Genomic DNA, 12,620 nt, shown 5'->3' with positions numbered 1-12,620 from the left:
GTGGGGGAAGAATTTGGGGGAGGGGCGTGGGGAGGGGGGAGGGGCGTGGGGAGGGTCCTAGAGTGGGGGAGGGGCGTGGGGCGTGGGGCACGGGGAGAAATGTGGGGGGAGGGGCGTGGGGAGGAGCATCGGGGTGTGGGGAGGGGGAGAAATGTGGGGGGAGGGGCATGAGGGTGGGGAGGAGTGGGGGGAGGGGCGTGGGGAGGGGCCTGGAGCGGGGGAGGGGCATGGGAGGGGCGTGGGGTGGGCGAGGAATTGGGGGAGGGGCACGGGGTGGGGGGAGGGGCGGGGGAGGAGAGAGGGGCGGGGGGAGGGGGGAGAAATTTGGGGGAGGGGCGTGGGGAGGGGCCTGGAGTGGGGGAGGGGCGGGGAGGGGAAGGAATGGGGGAGGGGCGTGGGGTGGGGGAGGGGCGCCCTGCGTGGCGTTGGGCGGGGCCTGAGGGGGAAGGGGCGGTGCGAAGGCTCCCAGTCGAGTCGCCCCCCGGAAGTCCCGCCCCCCGCCTCGAGTCCCCGCCCCCTTCCGGTGCTCCCCACCAATGACATCGCGCAGGGTCGGGGCCAGGATCGATTTTATTGGGCCCGGCCCCCCCGGTTCCAGTGCAGCGACTCCGCCCCTTCCGGGGGCGGGACTTCCGGTTTGTCTCGGTTTTTCCCGCTGAGGTGGGCCTTCCGGTTTCCGCCCGCCGAGGAGGCGGGGCTTCCGGCGTGGCCCAATGAGGAGGCGGGACTTCCGGTAATGCCCTTTTAGGGAAGCGGGGCGGGGCTTCGCGCGCCGGCGTCGCTCCTCATTGGTCGTCGAAGGGGTCCCGGGGGCGGGGCGCGGCGGGGGGCGGGGCGTGGCGGGGGCCGGAAGTGACGCAGCTCCAGGGGTCGAGGCGGGGCCGCAGCGGCGAGGGGCGGGGCCTGGCGCGGGGGGCGGGGCTTCCGGGGGGCGGGGCGACGGGGGGCAGGGCAGAGGCGGGCCTGGGGGGGAGGGGGGCGTCAGGGAGGGGCGTGGCCACATGGGGGGCGTGGCCACAGGGGGCGTGGTCACAGGGAGCCCTGCCCCCCCAGCTGCCCCCAGCCCCCCCAAAGCCGCCCCATTGCCCCCCAACTGCCCCCCAGCCCCGTAACTGCCCCCCATTGCCCCCCAACTGCCCCCCAGCCCTGTAACTGCCCCCCAGCTGCCCCCCGGCCCCACAACTGCCCACCCTGCCCCATAACTGCCCCCCAACTGCCCCCCAACTGCCCTCCCAGCCCCATATCTGCCCCCCAGCCCTCCCCCGCACACCCCAGCCCCATAAGTGCCCCCCCAGCCCCCCCCACTCACCCCACCCATGGGTGCCGCCGCCTGGGCTCAGCTCGCGGGGTCTCCGGAAGCCCCCTGGGGACGACGGCAGCCCCGAGCCCCCTGGGTCGGGGGTCCCGGGGGTGCCGGGGGTCCGGGCACGGCTCGGCTCGGGGGTCCTGGGGGTCCCGGGGGGCTGGGGCCAATTCAGCTCCAGGGTCCTGGGTGGCCCCGAGCCCCCAGCTCGGGGGTCCCGGGGGTCCTGGGGGTCCCAGGGGTCCGGGCTTGCCCCAGCTCGGGGGTCCCGGGGATCCTGGGGGTCCCGGGGGTCCGGGCTTGCCCCAGCTCGGGGGTCCCGGGGTCCTGGGGGTCCCGGGGTCCGGGCTTGCCCCAGCTCGGGGGTTCCAGGGGTCCCTGGGGGTCCCAGGGGTCCGGGTGCGCCCTGGCTCAGGGGTCCCGGGGGTCCGGGGCGTCCCTGCCCCCCCCGGCTCGGGGGTCCCAGGGCTCCGGGCCCGGCTCAGCTCGGGGGTCCCGGGCCAGTTCAGCTCCAGGGTCCCGGGGGCTGCGGTGTCCCTGCCCCCCTGGCTCGGGGGTCCCGGGGGTCCGGGCTCGCCCCAGCTCAGGGGTCCCGGGGGTCCCGGGGGTCCCAGGGGTCCGTGCCCGCGGCTGCTTGGGGGTCCCGGGCCAGCTGAGCTTCAGGGTGCCGGGGGTCCGGGCACGAACGGGCTCGGGGGTCCCGGGGCGCTCAGCTGGGGGGACCCGGGGTCCGTGCCCCCCCGGCTCGGGGGTCCCGGGGGAGCCGAGCTCGGGGGTCCCGGGGGAGCTGAGCTCGGGGTCCCGGGGGTCTTCGCGGCCCCCCCCTGGCCGCGTCGCGGCGGGGGGAGAGGCGCAGGCGGGCGGGCGAGGGCGGGGGGCTGCGGGGGCCGTCGGCGGGGGGGGCTCGCGGCCCAGCCCCAGGGAGGCCAGCAGGGCCGAGCCGCGCAGCAGCGCCCGCCGCAGCAGCCGGGGGTGCCCCCCGCCCCCCCGCTCCCCCGGGACTCCTCGGCCTCAGCGGCGTCGCCTGCGGGGGAACGGGGGGGGGGATCAGGGGGTGGGGGAGGGGCTGGGACACCCCCCCCCCAAAAAATGTGCCCCCCCCCCCGGCACTCACCGTTCGGGGAGGCTCCCCCGGGGCGGGGTCCTCGGCTTCCGGGTACCAGGTGGGGTCCTCCGGCCGCGGACGGCGCCTGGGGGGGGGGGGAGGTGACGTCATCAGGGGGTGGTAACGTCATCAGGGGGCGTGTGACGTCATTGGGGGCGTTGGTGATGTCATTGGGGGTATTGGTGATGTCGTTGGGGGCACAGGTGACATCATCGGGGGTGGGGGTGTCATTGGTGGGCACGGGTGACATCATTGGGGACTGGGATGATGTCATCGGGGATGTGGGTGACGTCATCAGGGGTGGGTGATGTCACCAGGGACCTGGGTGACGTCATCAGGGGTGGGTGGTGTCATCAGGGGCATGAGTGATGTCATTGGGGAGATGGGTGATGTCATTGGCGGGCACAGGTGACATCATCGGGGTGTGGGTGATGTCATTGGGGGCACTGATGACGTCATTGTGCCGTGGGTGACGTCATCGAAGGCACAGGTGACATCATCGGGGACACGGGTGACGTCACCGGGGGTCACGTGACCCACCTGCCGTCGGGGGGCCGCCCTTGCCCCGCGCTGGCTCCGCCTCCTCCGACGGCTCCACTGGGGGGAGAGGGCGGGGTCAGCTCCGCCCCTGTGACGTCACCGCCGGGGGCGTGACATCATCACCGGGGCAGTGACGTCATCACCGGGGCAGTGACGTCATCACCGGGGCAGTGACGCCACACACAAACAGCCCCCCCCGTCCCCATGACGTCACTTCGTCTCCTCTCCCTCCCCTTCCCCCCCGGCGGTGACGTCACGGGGCAGGCGATGACGTCACGGGGCGGGCGATGACGTCACGGGGGCAGGGCGCTGACGTCACTCACGCTGGATGGCGCGCAGGCGGGGGAAGGGGGCGACCCCCCGGCCCCTCCTCGGGGTCGTGGCCCCGCGGGTCCCCCCCGGCGAGGCCTGGACGGTCAGACGGTGCTTGAAGTCTGGGGGGCGGGGAGGGGGGGGGGTCAGCGCGGCCCCCGGACCCCCCACGTGCCCAGCCCCCCCCCGGCTCCCCAAAGCCCCCCCAGGACCCCAAATACCCCAAGACCCTCTCCAATAGCCCCATCCCCCAAACGCCCCCAGCCCCCAAATCCCCCCACGCCCCCAGTCCCAAAACACCCCAGATCCCCCCAGTACCCCACGGCCCCCAAATCCCCCCATACCCCCTGCCCCCCCCAGCCCCCTAAATACCCCCATATACCCCCCATGCCCCCCGGTCCCAATACACCCCAGATCCCCCGAATACCCCAGGACCCCCAAATCCCCCACGCCCCCCCCAGCCCCCAAACACCCCCCCCACCCCCCAGCCCCCCTAACCCCAGCCCCCCGTACCCCCAGCCCCCCGTACCCCCCCAGCACCCCCCCCCCCCCCGTACCCTGTGGCATGCCGATGTGGTCGGCGGGCCGCCGGGGCCTCCGGAAGGGGGTCTGCGCCTCTTGGGGCCGGGGGGGCGCGGGGGCCGCGCAGCAGCAGGCTGAGCTCCCGCTCCAGCACCTCCAGCTCGCGGCGTGCCACCGCCGCCTCGCGCTGCCGCAGTGCCTCCGCCTGGCACCGCTGCGCCCGCGACGCCCGCGCCACCGCCTCCTCCCGGCTCAGCAGCTCCTGCGGCAAGGGGGGGCTCGGGGGGGGCTCAGGGGGCAAGGGGGGCTCAGGGGGCAAGGGGGGCTCAGGGGGCAAGGGGGGAAGGGGAGGTGTTGGGTGAAAGGGGGGGCTCAGGGGGCAAGGGGGGCGTTGGGGGCAAGGGGGGCTCAGGGGGCAAGGGGGGGCTCAGGGGGCAAGGGGGGGAAGGGGGGGCGGTGGGGGCAAGGGGGGAATGGGGGTGTCGGGGGGGTAGGGGGGTGATGGGGGGTGTCAGGGGGAATGGGGAGGTGAGGGGGGGTACTGGGGGGAATGGGGGGTGTTGGGGGACCGGGGGGGTACTGGGGGGTGGGGGGGGGGGGGGGGGCTGGGGGGTGGGGGTAGGGGGGTGATGGAGGGTGTCGGGGGGAATGGGGAGGTGGGGGGGGACGGGGGGGAGTATTGGGGGGGGTACTGGGGGAATGGGGGGCACGGGGACATTGGGGGGCAGGGGGGATACAGGGGGCGTGGGGACGTTGCGGGGGGCACGGGGGGCTCAGGGACAAGCGGGGGACTTGGGGGGGGGGCTTTGGGGGGCACGGGGACAGGGCAGGGATACCGGGGGGGGGCCGCGGGTGGGGGGGGGCCGCACCTTCTCCCGCGCCCGCAGCTCGTCGAAGAGCCCCTGGATCTCGCGGCGCCAGTCCTGCTGCAGGGAGTGGAAGGACTCGGGGGCCCCAGCCCCCCGGCTCCAGCGCCGCCAGGCGCCCCAGGATGGCCCCGAAGCCCGGCCGCCGGTGGGGGTCCTGCTCCCAGCACGCTGGGGGGGCACGGGGAGGGAGGGGGGTCACGGGGGGGGCCCCGAAGGAAACCCCCGGGGCTCGGGGGTCCCCGAAAAGGAGCCGGGGTCCCGAAAAGGAGCCGGGGGGCCCGAAAAGGAGCCGGGGGGCCTTCCCAGCACCCAGGGGTCCCCAAAAGGAGCGAAAGTCCCCAAAAGGACCCAAACATCCCCAAAACGGCCCCAAGCACCTTCTCCAGCACCCCGATGTTCCCCAAAAAGCCCCGAGGTCCCCCCCCGGGCTCGGGGGTCCCCGAAAAGGAGCCGGGGGTCCCCAAAAGGAGCCGGGGGTCCCCGAAAAGGAGCCGGGGGACCCCGAGAAGGAGCCGGGGGGCCTTCCCAGCACCCAGGGGTCCCCAAAAGGGCCCAAGCGTTCCCAAAAGGACCAGAAAGTCCCCCAAAACGGCCCCGGCACCTTTCCCAGCACCCAAGTGTCCCCAAAAGGCCCCAAGCGACCCCCCAAAAGCCCCAGCCTCCCCCCAAAAACGACCCCAACGCTTTGCCCGGCGCCCAGGGGGCCCCGGAATCGTCCCAACGTCTCCCGAAACGCCCGAAAAATGCCCCAAAGAGGGCCAAAAACCCCGCCCCAAATGCCCCCAGCACCTCCCCAGCACCCCAGGGCCCCCCCAAAAGCCCCCCCACCAAAAAAGCCCCCCCCACCCCCCACCCCCCAGCCACCCACTCCCCACGCCCCCAGACCCCCCAAACTCCCCCAGACCCCCCAAGCCTCCCAGACCCCCCCATGCCACCCCAAATCCCCCCGGACCCCCCAGACCCCCCCGCACCATGCCCCCCCATGCCCCCCGGACCTCCCCCACACCCCCCAGACCCCCCCACCCCCCAGACCCCCACCCCCACCCCCCGGACCCCCCCAAGCCCCCCCCAACACTCCCCAGACGCCCCTGCCCCATGCCCCCCCATGCCCCCCGGACCTCCCCCATGCACCCCAGACCCCCCCAAGCCCCCCAGACCCCCACACCCCATGCCCCCCCCGGAGCCCCTAGACCCCCCTCACCCCCCGGACCCCCCAAACCCCCCCAAACTCCCCCAGACCCCCCACACCCCATGCCCCCCAAAGCCCCCAGACCCCCCTCACCCCCCGGACCCCCCCACGCCCCCTGGACCCCCCCCACACCCCCCAGACCCCCCAGACCCCCATACCCCATGCCCCCCCCACCCCCAGACCCCCCTGCGCCCCCCAGACCTCCCCCATACCCCCCACACCCCCCAAACCCCCCCAGACCCCCACACCCCATGCCCCCCCCCACCCCCCGCAGACCCCCCCCCCACCCCCCCGGACCCCTCCCCCACCCCCCCGGACCCCCCCCCCCCCCGCCCCCCCCGCCCCCTCACCCGCCATGAGCTGCGCGAAGGGCTCGGGGCAGGTGGAGGGGATGGGCAGCGTCAGCTTGTTGACGGCCACCCCGTAGGCCACCGCCAGCCCGTCGATGCCCCGGTACGGCACCTCGCCCGTCAGCAGCTCCCACAGCAGCACCCCGTAGCTGGGGGGGGGTTAAAATTTGGGGGGGGGGGGGTCCTGGGGTCCCGGGGGTCCCAGCCCCCTGACCCCCCCCATCCCATCCCATCCCACCCCCTCCCATCCCGTAGCGCGGCACCTCGCCCCCCAGCAGCACCCCGTAACTTAGGGAGGGGGCTTGTGGAGTGAACGGGGGGTCCAGGGTTAGTGGGGGGGTCCCAGGGTGAGGGGGTCCTGGGGGTCCCAGCCCCCCTGCCCCCCCCCACCCCCCCATCCCCCAGCACCTCGCCCACCACCCGCACCCTATAACTTAGGGCAGGCGGGCAGCAACCGAGGGGGGTCCCATCTCCCCAACCCCCCAACCCCCCCCCTGCGCCCCCCCCGACCCCCACACCCCCAGGGTGGGGGGGGTCCTGGGGGGTCTTGGGGTGGTCCCAGCCCCCCTGCCCCCCCCACCCCCTCCAATCCCCCCCCCATCCCCCAGCACCTCGCCCACCACCCGCACCCCGTAACTTAGGGTGGGCGGCGAGCGAACGAGGGGGGTCCCATCCCCCTAAACCCCCCCCAACCCCCCCCCGCGCGCCCCCCCCCCTGACCCCCACACCCCCAGGGTGAGGGGGGTCCTGGGGGGTCTTGGGGTGGTCCCAGCCCCCCTGCCCCCCCCCCATCCCCCAGCACCTCGCCCACCACCCGCACCCCGTAACTTAGGGTGGGCGGCGAGCGAACGAGGGGGGTCCCATCCCCCCAACCCCCCCCTGAGCCCCCCGCGCCCCCCCCACCTCCAGACGTCGCTGCCCTTGGAGAAGGTGGAGGCCTTGATGACCTCGGGCGCCATCCAGGCGTAGGTGCCGGCGGCGCTCATCCTGGTGGTGCGCTGCCACTCGCGCGCCAGCCCGAAGTCGCTGATCTTCAGCGTGGTGCCGCGCACGGCGTCGCCCGCCAGCGGCTGCGCCAGGAGCACTGCGGGGGGGGGGGGAATAAATCGGGGGGGGCAGGAATTCGAGGAGGGGGGCAGGGAGACAAAGGCGGGGGGGACCGCCCGTGAGGCAGCGCCCTGAGGCCTGCGGAAGTCGCGGAGGGATCATCGAACCCCCCCCCAAAAAAATTATTGTGTCCCTCCCCAAAAAATTATTGTTCCCCCCCAAAATTATCGTTCCCCCCCCAAAATTATTGTTCCCCCCCCAAAAAAATTATTGTTCCTCCCCCCCAAAAAACACTATTGTTCCCCCCCCAAAATATCGAGGTTCCTCCACAAAATAGCCAGTGCCCCCCTAAACACACGCTGACCCCCCCCCCCCCAGCCCCCAAAAGTCCCCCCTCCACCCCAGGTCCCCCACATCTCCACCCTAGCCCCCCCCCCCCTCCAACCCAGGGCCTCCCCCAGCCCCCAAAGCCCCCCCCTCCACCCCAAGCCCCCTCCTCCACCCCAGGCCCCCCAGCACCCGAAGACCCCCTCCTCTCCGCCCCAGCCCCCCCCCTCCCAGCCCCCCAGCCCCCCTCCCAGCCCCCCCAGCCCCCAAAAGTCCCCCTGTCCACCCCAAATCCCCCTCCCAGCACCCAAAGGCCCCCTTGTCTCCGCCCCAGCCCCCCCTCCCAGCACCCAAACCCCCCACCCTCCACCCTAAGCTCTCTCCTCTCCACCCCAGGCCCCCCAGCACCCAAAGGCCCCCCCCTCCACCCCTGCTCCCCCTCCCAGCCCCCCCCAGCCCCCAAAAGTCCCCTCCCAGCCCCCAAAAGCCTCCCCCTCCACCCCAAATCCCCCCTCCCAGCACCCAAAGCCCCCCACCCCCACCCTAAGCTCCCTCCTCTCCACCCCAAGCCCCCCAGCACCCAAAGGCCCCCTCGTCTCCGCCCCAGCCCCCCTCCCAGCCCCCCAGCCCCCAAAAGTCCCCCTGTCCACCCCAAATCCCCCCTCCCAGCACCCAAAGGCCCCCTCCTCTCCGCCCCCAGCCCCCCTCCCAGCACCCAAAGCCCCCCACCCTCCACCCTAAGCTCCCTCCTCTCCACCCCGAGCCCCCCCAGCACCCAAAGGCCCCCTCGTCTCCGCCCCAGCCCCCTTCCCAGCCCCCCCAAGCCCCCCCCCCCCCAGCTCACCGTTGCTGGACTTGGAGGTCGCGGTGGATGAGGGGCACGGGGGCCCCGTGCAGGTACCGCATGCCCCGGGCCACCTGGCGCGCCCAGTCCAGCAGCACGGCGGGGGGGACGCGGCGCCCCGCCAGCGCCCGCGAGAGGGGCCCCCCGCCGCGAACTCCATCACCAGGCACAGGTGGGGGCTCGAGGCAGACGGCGCGCAGGGCCACCACGTTGGGGTGCCGCAGGCGGGCGTAGAGCCGGGCCTCGCGCCGCAGGCTGGCCGCCCCCGCCGCCCCCGCCTCGCCCCGCGCCGCCTTCACGGCCACCACCTGCCCCCGCCACGTCCCCCGGAAGACGCGCCCGAAGCCCCCCGCCCCGATCAGCTCCTCCAGCCGCAGCTCCCCGAAAGCCGCCTGCGCCGGGCCCCCGCCCCCGGGGGGAAGGGGAACGGGAGCGGGGCTCGGGGACGGGGAGCGGGAGCCCCCCGCGGGGACGGGGAGCGGGAGGCCCCAGGGGGGACGGGGGACGGCGATGGGGAGCGGGAGCCCCCCGGGGGGACGGGGACGGGGAGGGGGAGGCCTGGTCCCACTCCATGGGGGGCGCTGAGGGGTTTAGGGGCGGCTGGGGGGGCTATGGGTGCCCTACAGCTCCTGGGGGGGGGTCCTATGGGTGCCTGGGGGTCCCTACAGCTCCTCTGGGGGTCCCTATGGGTGCCAGGGGGGCCCTACGGCTCCTATGGGGAGCCTTGGGGTGCCTGGGGGCCCTATGGGTGCCCTACAGCTCCTATGGGGGTCCCTATGGGTGCCGGGGGGCCCTAGGGGTGCCCTACACCACCTACGGGGGACCCTACGGGTGCCTGGGGGCCCGATGGGTGCTCTACACCACCTATGGGGGACCCTATGGGTACCTGGGGGCCTATGGGTGTCCTACAGCTCCTATGGGGGTCCCTATGGGTCCTATGAGGGACCCTATAGGTGCCTAGGAGGGGCTACAGGTCCTATCGGGGTCCCTACGGCTCCTATGGGAGGCTATGGGTGCCTGAGGGTCCCTATGGCTCCTATGGGTGCCCGGGGGCCCTATGGGTCCTATTGGGGTCCCTACGGGTGCCCGGTGTCCCTTTGAGCCTCTCCAGTCCCTGGGGGTCCCTACAGCTCCTGGGGGTCACCGGGGACCCCCATGGTCCCTGGGGGTCACTGGGGTCCCTACGGGTGCCTGTTGGTCCCTATTGATCCCTACTGGCCCTTAATGGTCCCTGCTGGTCCTAACTGGTCCCTATGGCTGCCTGCTGCTCCCTATTGATCCCTACTGGCCCTTAATGGTCCCTGCTGGTCCTTACTGGTCCCTGCCGTCCATCACAGCCCCCGGGGGTCCCTACAGGCCCCCGCACCCCCCCCAACCCCCCGTTCCCCCCCGGCCATTCCAGCCCCCCCGTCCCCCCTCCTCCTTCCCCCCTGTCTCGCACGGCCCCCCCGGTCCCCGCTACCCCCCCCGGTCCCCCCGCCCCCCCTCGTCCCCTCGCCCCCGCCGCCCCTCCCGGTCCCCGTTACCCCCCCCGGTCCCCGGTGCCCCCTCCCGGGGCAGGAAGCGGCGTCTCCCGGCGAGCAGGGCCCGGGGGGGGGGGGGGGGGGGCGGTTTTTCCCTCGGGGTCCTGCGGCGTCCCCCGGCCCCGCGCTGCCCTGGGGCTGGAGGCGGCGGCGGGAAGGCGGAGCCGGGACATTGTCACCGGGACAAAGGAAAAGGAACCAGCGCCGGACGGGGCGGGCCCGGACGCGGGGCCTGAGGCGGGGGGGGCGCGGGGATGGGCCCCGGGGGGGGCCCGGGGGGGTGACGGGGGCGGGGGGGGCCGGGCCCGGCCTCCCGGGGGCTCTCCGGGGGTTCCGGGGGTCCCGGGGGCTGCGGGGCCTGCTCGGGGCCTGCCGGGCCCGGGGGGCCCCGTTGGGGACGGACCCGCGGTGCCGCCGCCCTTTGGGTCCCCCCGGGCCCGCGAGCCCCGGAACTTTGGGTCCCCCCGTACCCCCTCCCCCCGCTGCTGTGCGCATGCGCCGAGCCCCTTCCCCGCTCCCCCTCCCTCCCTGTACAGGGCGCGCACGCGCGGCGAGGAGGGGAGGGGGAGCGGCGTCTCGCTATCAGCGCGCATGCGCGGCTCGCTTTCAGAGCGGGCGGGGCTGCTGGGCGAGCGCCGCACCGGCGCGCGTGCGCCGCCGGGAGGGGGCGTGGCTATTCCGCTCCCAGCTGGGCGGGGCCTCGCGCCATCCACCGGCGGGGGGCGTGGCCTCGGAGGGAGGAGCGGCTGGGGGCGCGCCGCGGCGCATGCGCCGCGTGCAAAACCGGCGGGGGGGGGCGCATGCGCAGTGCAGGGAAGCGCGTGCGCAGTGTACGTAGGGGCGGGGCGGCGCGTGCGCAGCGTGGGGAAGCGAGGCGCGGCGCACGCGCGCCGGAAGTTGCCGTGACGTCACGGGCGCGACCCGGAAGCGGCGGCGCGGCGGCGGGGCCGTGCCGGGCGCGACCCGGAAGCGGCGGCGGTGGCCGGCGATGGGCGCGCAGTGGCGGCAGGTGGCGCGGCAGGGCCTCTGGGCCTCGCTCACCGGCGGCTGCTTCCTGGACCCGCACCTGGGGCCCTTCGCCAACTGCTTCCACCTCTACGCCTGGCTCTTCCTGCTCGGCCTCCCGCTGCTGCTCTACACCGTGAGCGGCGGGGTGGCGCGGGCCCCCCGGGACCCTTCCGGGACCCCTCAGTCTCCCCCAGCCCCCCGGGACCCCCCGGGACCCATCAGTCTCCCCCAGCCCCCCCCGGACTCTTCAGGTCCCCCCGGGACCCCCCCCGCTGCCCCCCGGGACTCCCCCGGCTCCTCCCGGGCCCCCTCAGCTCCCCCCACACGGAATCCCCCCAGGTCCCCCCCCCGACCACCCAGATCCTCTCAGCGCCCCTTGGGACCCCCCAGATCTCCCTCAGGACCCCCAAATCCCCCCAGGCCCCCTCAGACCCCCCCCCCCCCAGCCCCCTCTTTGGACTCCCCCGGCCCCCCTGTTGATCCCTGGCACTACCAGGACCCCCCAACCCCCCCGGGACCCCTCAGATCCCCCCAGGAACCTCCCAAGACCCCCAAATCCCCCAGGACCCCAGAGATCCCCCTAGCCCCCCAAATCCCACCAGGACCTCTCAGATCTCCCCCAGGACCCCTCAGATCCCCCCCCGGCCCCCCCCAAATCCCCCAGGACCCCTCAGATCCCCCCCGGCCCCCCAAATCCCACCAGGACCCCTCAGATCTCCCCCAGGACCCCTCAGATCCCCCCAGCCCCCCCAAATCCCCCCAGGACCCCCAAGATCCCCCCCAGCTCCTTCTTTGGACCCCCCGGCCCCCCACCCAACCCCTGGCAATACCTGAACCTCCCCAGGACCCCTCAGATCCCCCCTAGCCCCCCAAACCCCCCAGGACCCCTCAGATCCCCCCTAGCCCCCAAACCCCCCAGGACCCCTCAGATCCCCCTAGCCCCCAAATCCCCCAGAACCCCCCAAATCCCCCCTCGGACCCCTCCCCCGCCCCCTGACCCCCGTGCCCCCCCCCCCAGGCGCTGCCGCCGGGCCCCGCGGCGCTGGGGCTGTACTGCGGGCTGGTGGCCGCCTTCTTCGGGGCGGTGAAGGCCGTCAACTTCCGCCTGCACGCCGCCTTCGACCGCGGCGCCGAGCCCGACCCCGACGGCGACCCCCGAGGACGAGGGGGGGGCGAGGGGGGGCCGCCGCGCTGCTCGGGGATCCGGGGGGCGAGGAGGGCAACGGGCATGCGAGGTGAGTGGGGGGGGCACCGGGGAGGGGGGGGGGGCACCGGGGAGGGGGGGGGCACCGGGGTGGGGGTTCGAGGGGCTTAGGGGGGTCTTGGGAGGGCTCTAAGGGGGTTGGGGTCGGGGTTATTGATTGGGGGGGGGCGGGGGTCTGGGGGGTCCTAGGGGTCTGGGCAGGCTCCTTGGGTCTTGGGGGGTCCTGGGGGTCCTGGGGGTCTGGGGGGGTCTTTGGGGGAGTTCTGGGGTCTTGGGGGGGCTCTTTGGGTCCGGGGGGGACATGAAGGGCTGGGGGCATCGGGGGCATCAGGGGTTTGGGGGGTCGTTTATTCTGGGGGGCTCTAAAGGGGCTCTTGGGGTCAGGGTTACTGCTTTGGGGGGTCCTAGGGGGGCTCTTTGGGTCTTGGGGGGTCCTGGGGGGTCCCTGAGGCTCTGGGGGGCTCCGGAGGTGCCCTG

General features: G+C 74.6%; 2 protein-coding genes across 2 annotated transcripts; one reads left to right on the top strand and one right to left on the bottom strand.

Moving 5' to 3' along the window:
• Window positions 1-785: 785 nt before the first annotated feature.
• LOC136788551 (mitogen-activated protein kinase kinase kinase 11-like) lies at window positions 786-10,524 on the bottom strand. The gene is given in 16 exon segments (XM_066987110.1): window positions 786-963; window positions 2,418-2,493; window positions 2,949-3,005; window positions 3,272-3,382; window positions 3,818-3,876; window positions 3,878-4,044; window positions 4,652-4,739; window positions 4,741-4,819; window positions 6,191-6,339; window positions 7,094-7,274; window positions 8,409-8,421; window positions 8,423-8,556; window positions 8,559-8,587; window positions 8,589-8,872; window positions 8,875-9,111; window positions 10,402-10,524. Coding segments are annotated over 16 exon segments (1,965 nt in total).
• On the top strand, window positions 10,460-12,592 carry LOC136788550 (pecanex-like protein 3). Its single transcript, XM_066987109.1, has 3 exons — window positions 10,460-11,072; window positions 11,958-12,174; window positions 12,552-12,592. Exons 1-3 carry the CDS (start codon window positions 10,920-10,922, stop codon window positions 12,590-12,592), a joined length of 411 nt encoding a protein of 136 aa, XP_066843210.1. The 5' UTR covers window positions 10,460-10,919.
• The last annotated feature ends 28 nt before the right edge of the window (window positions 12,593-12,620 follow it).

This window comes from Anser cygnoides, chromosome W, assembly GCF_040182565.1.
Source record: "Anser cygnoides isolate HZ-2024a breed goose chromosome W, Taihu_goose_T2T_genome, whole genome shotgun sequence".
In the NCBI taxonomy this organism is placed as follows: domain Eukaryota; kingdom Metazoa; phylum Chordata; class Aves; order Anseriformes; family Anatidae; genus Anser; species Anser cygnoides.
Note: the sequence above shows the minus strand (reverse complement) of the source record. Positions and strands in the feature narration are given on the sequence as shown.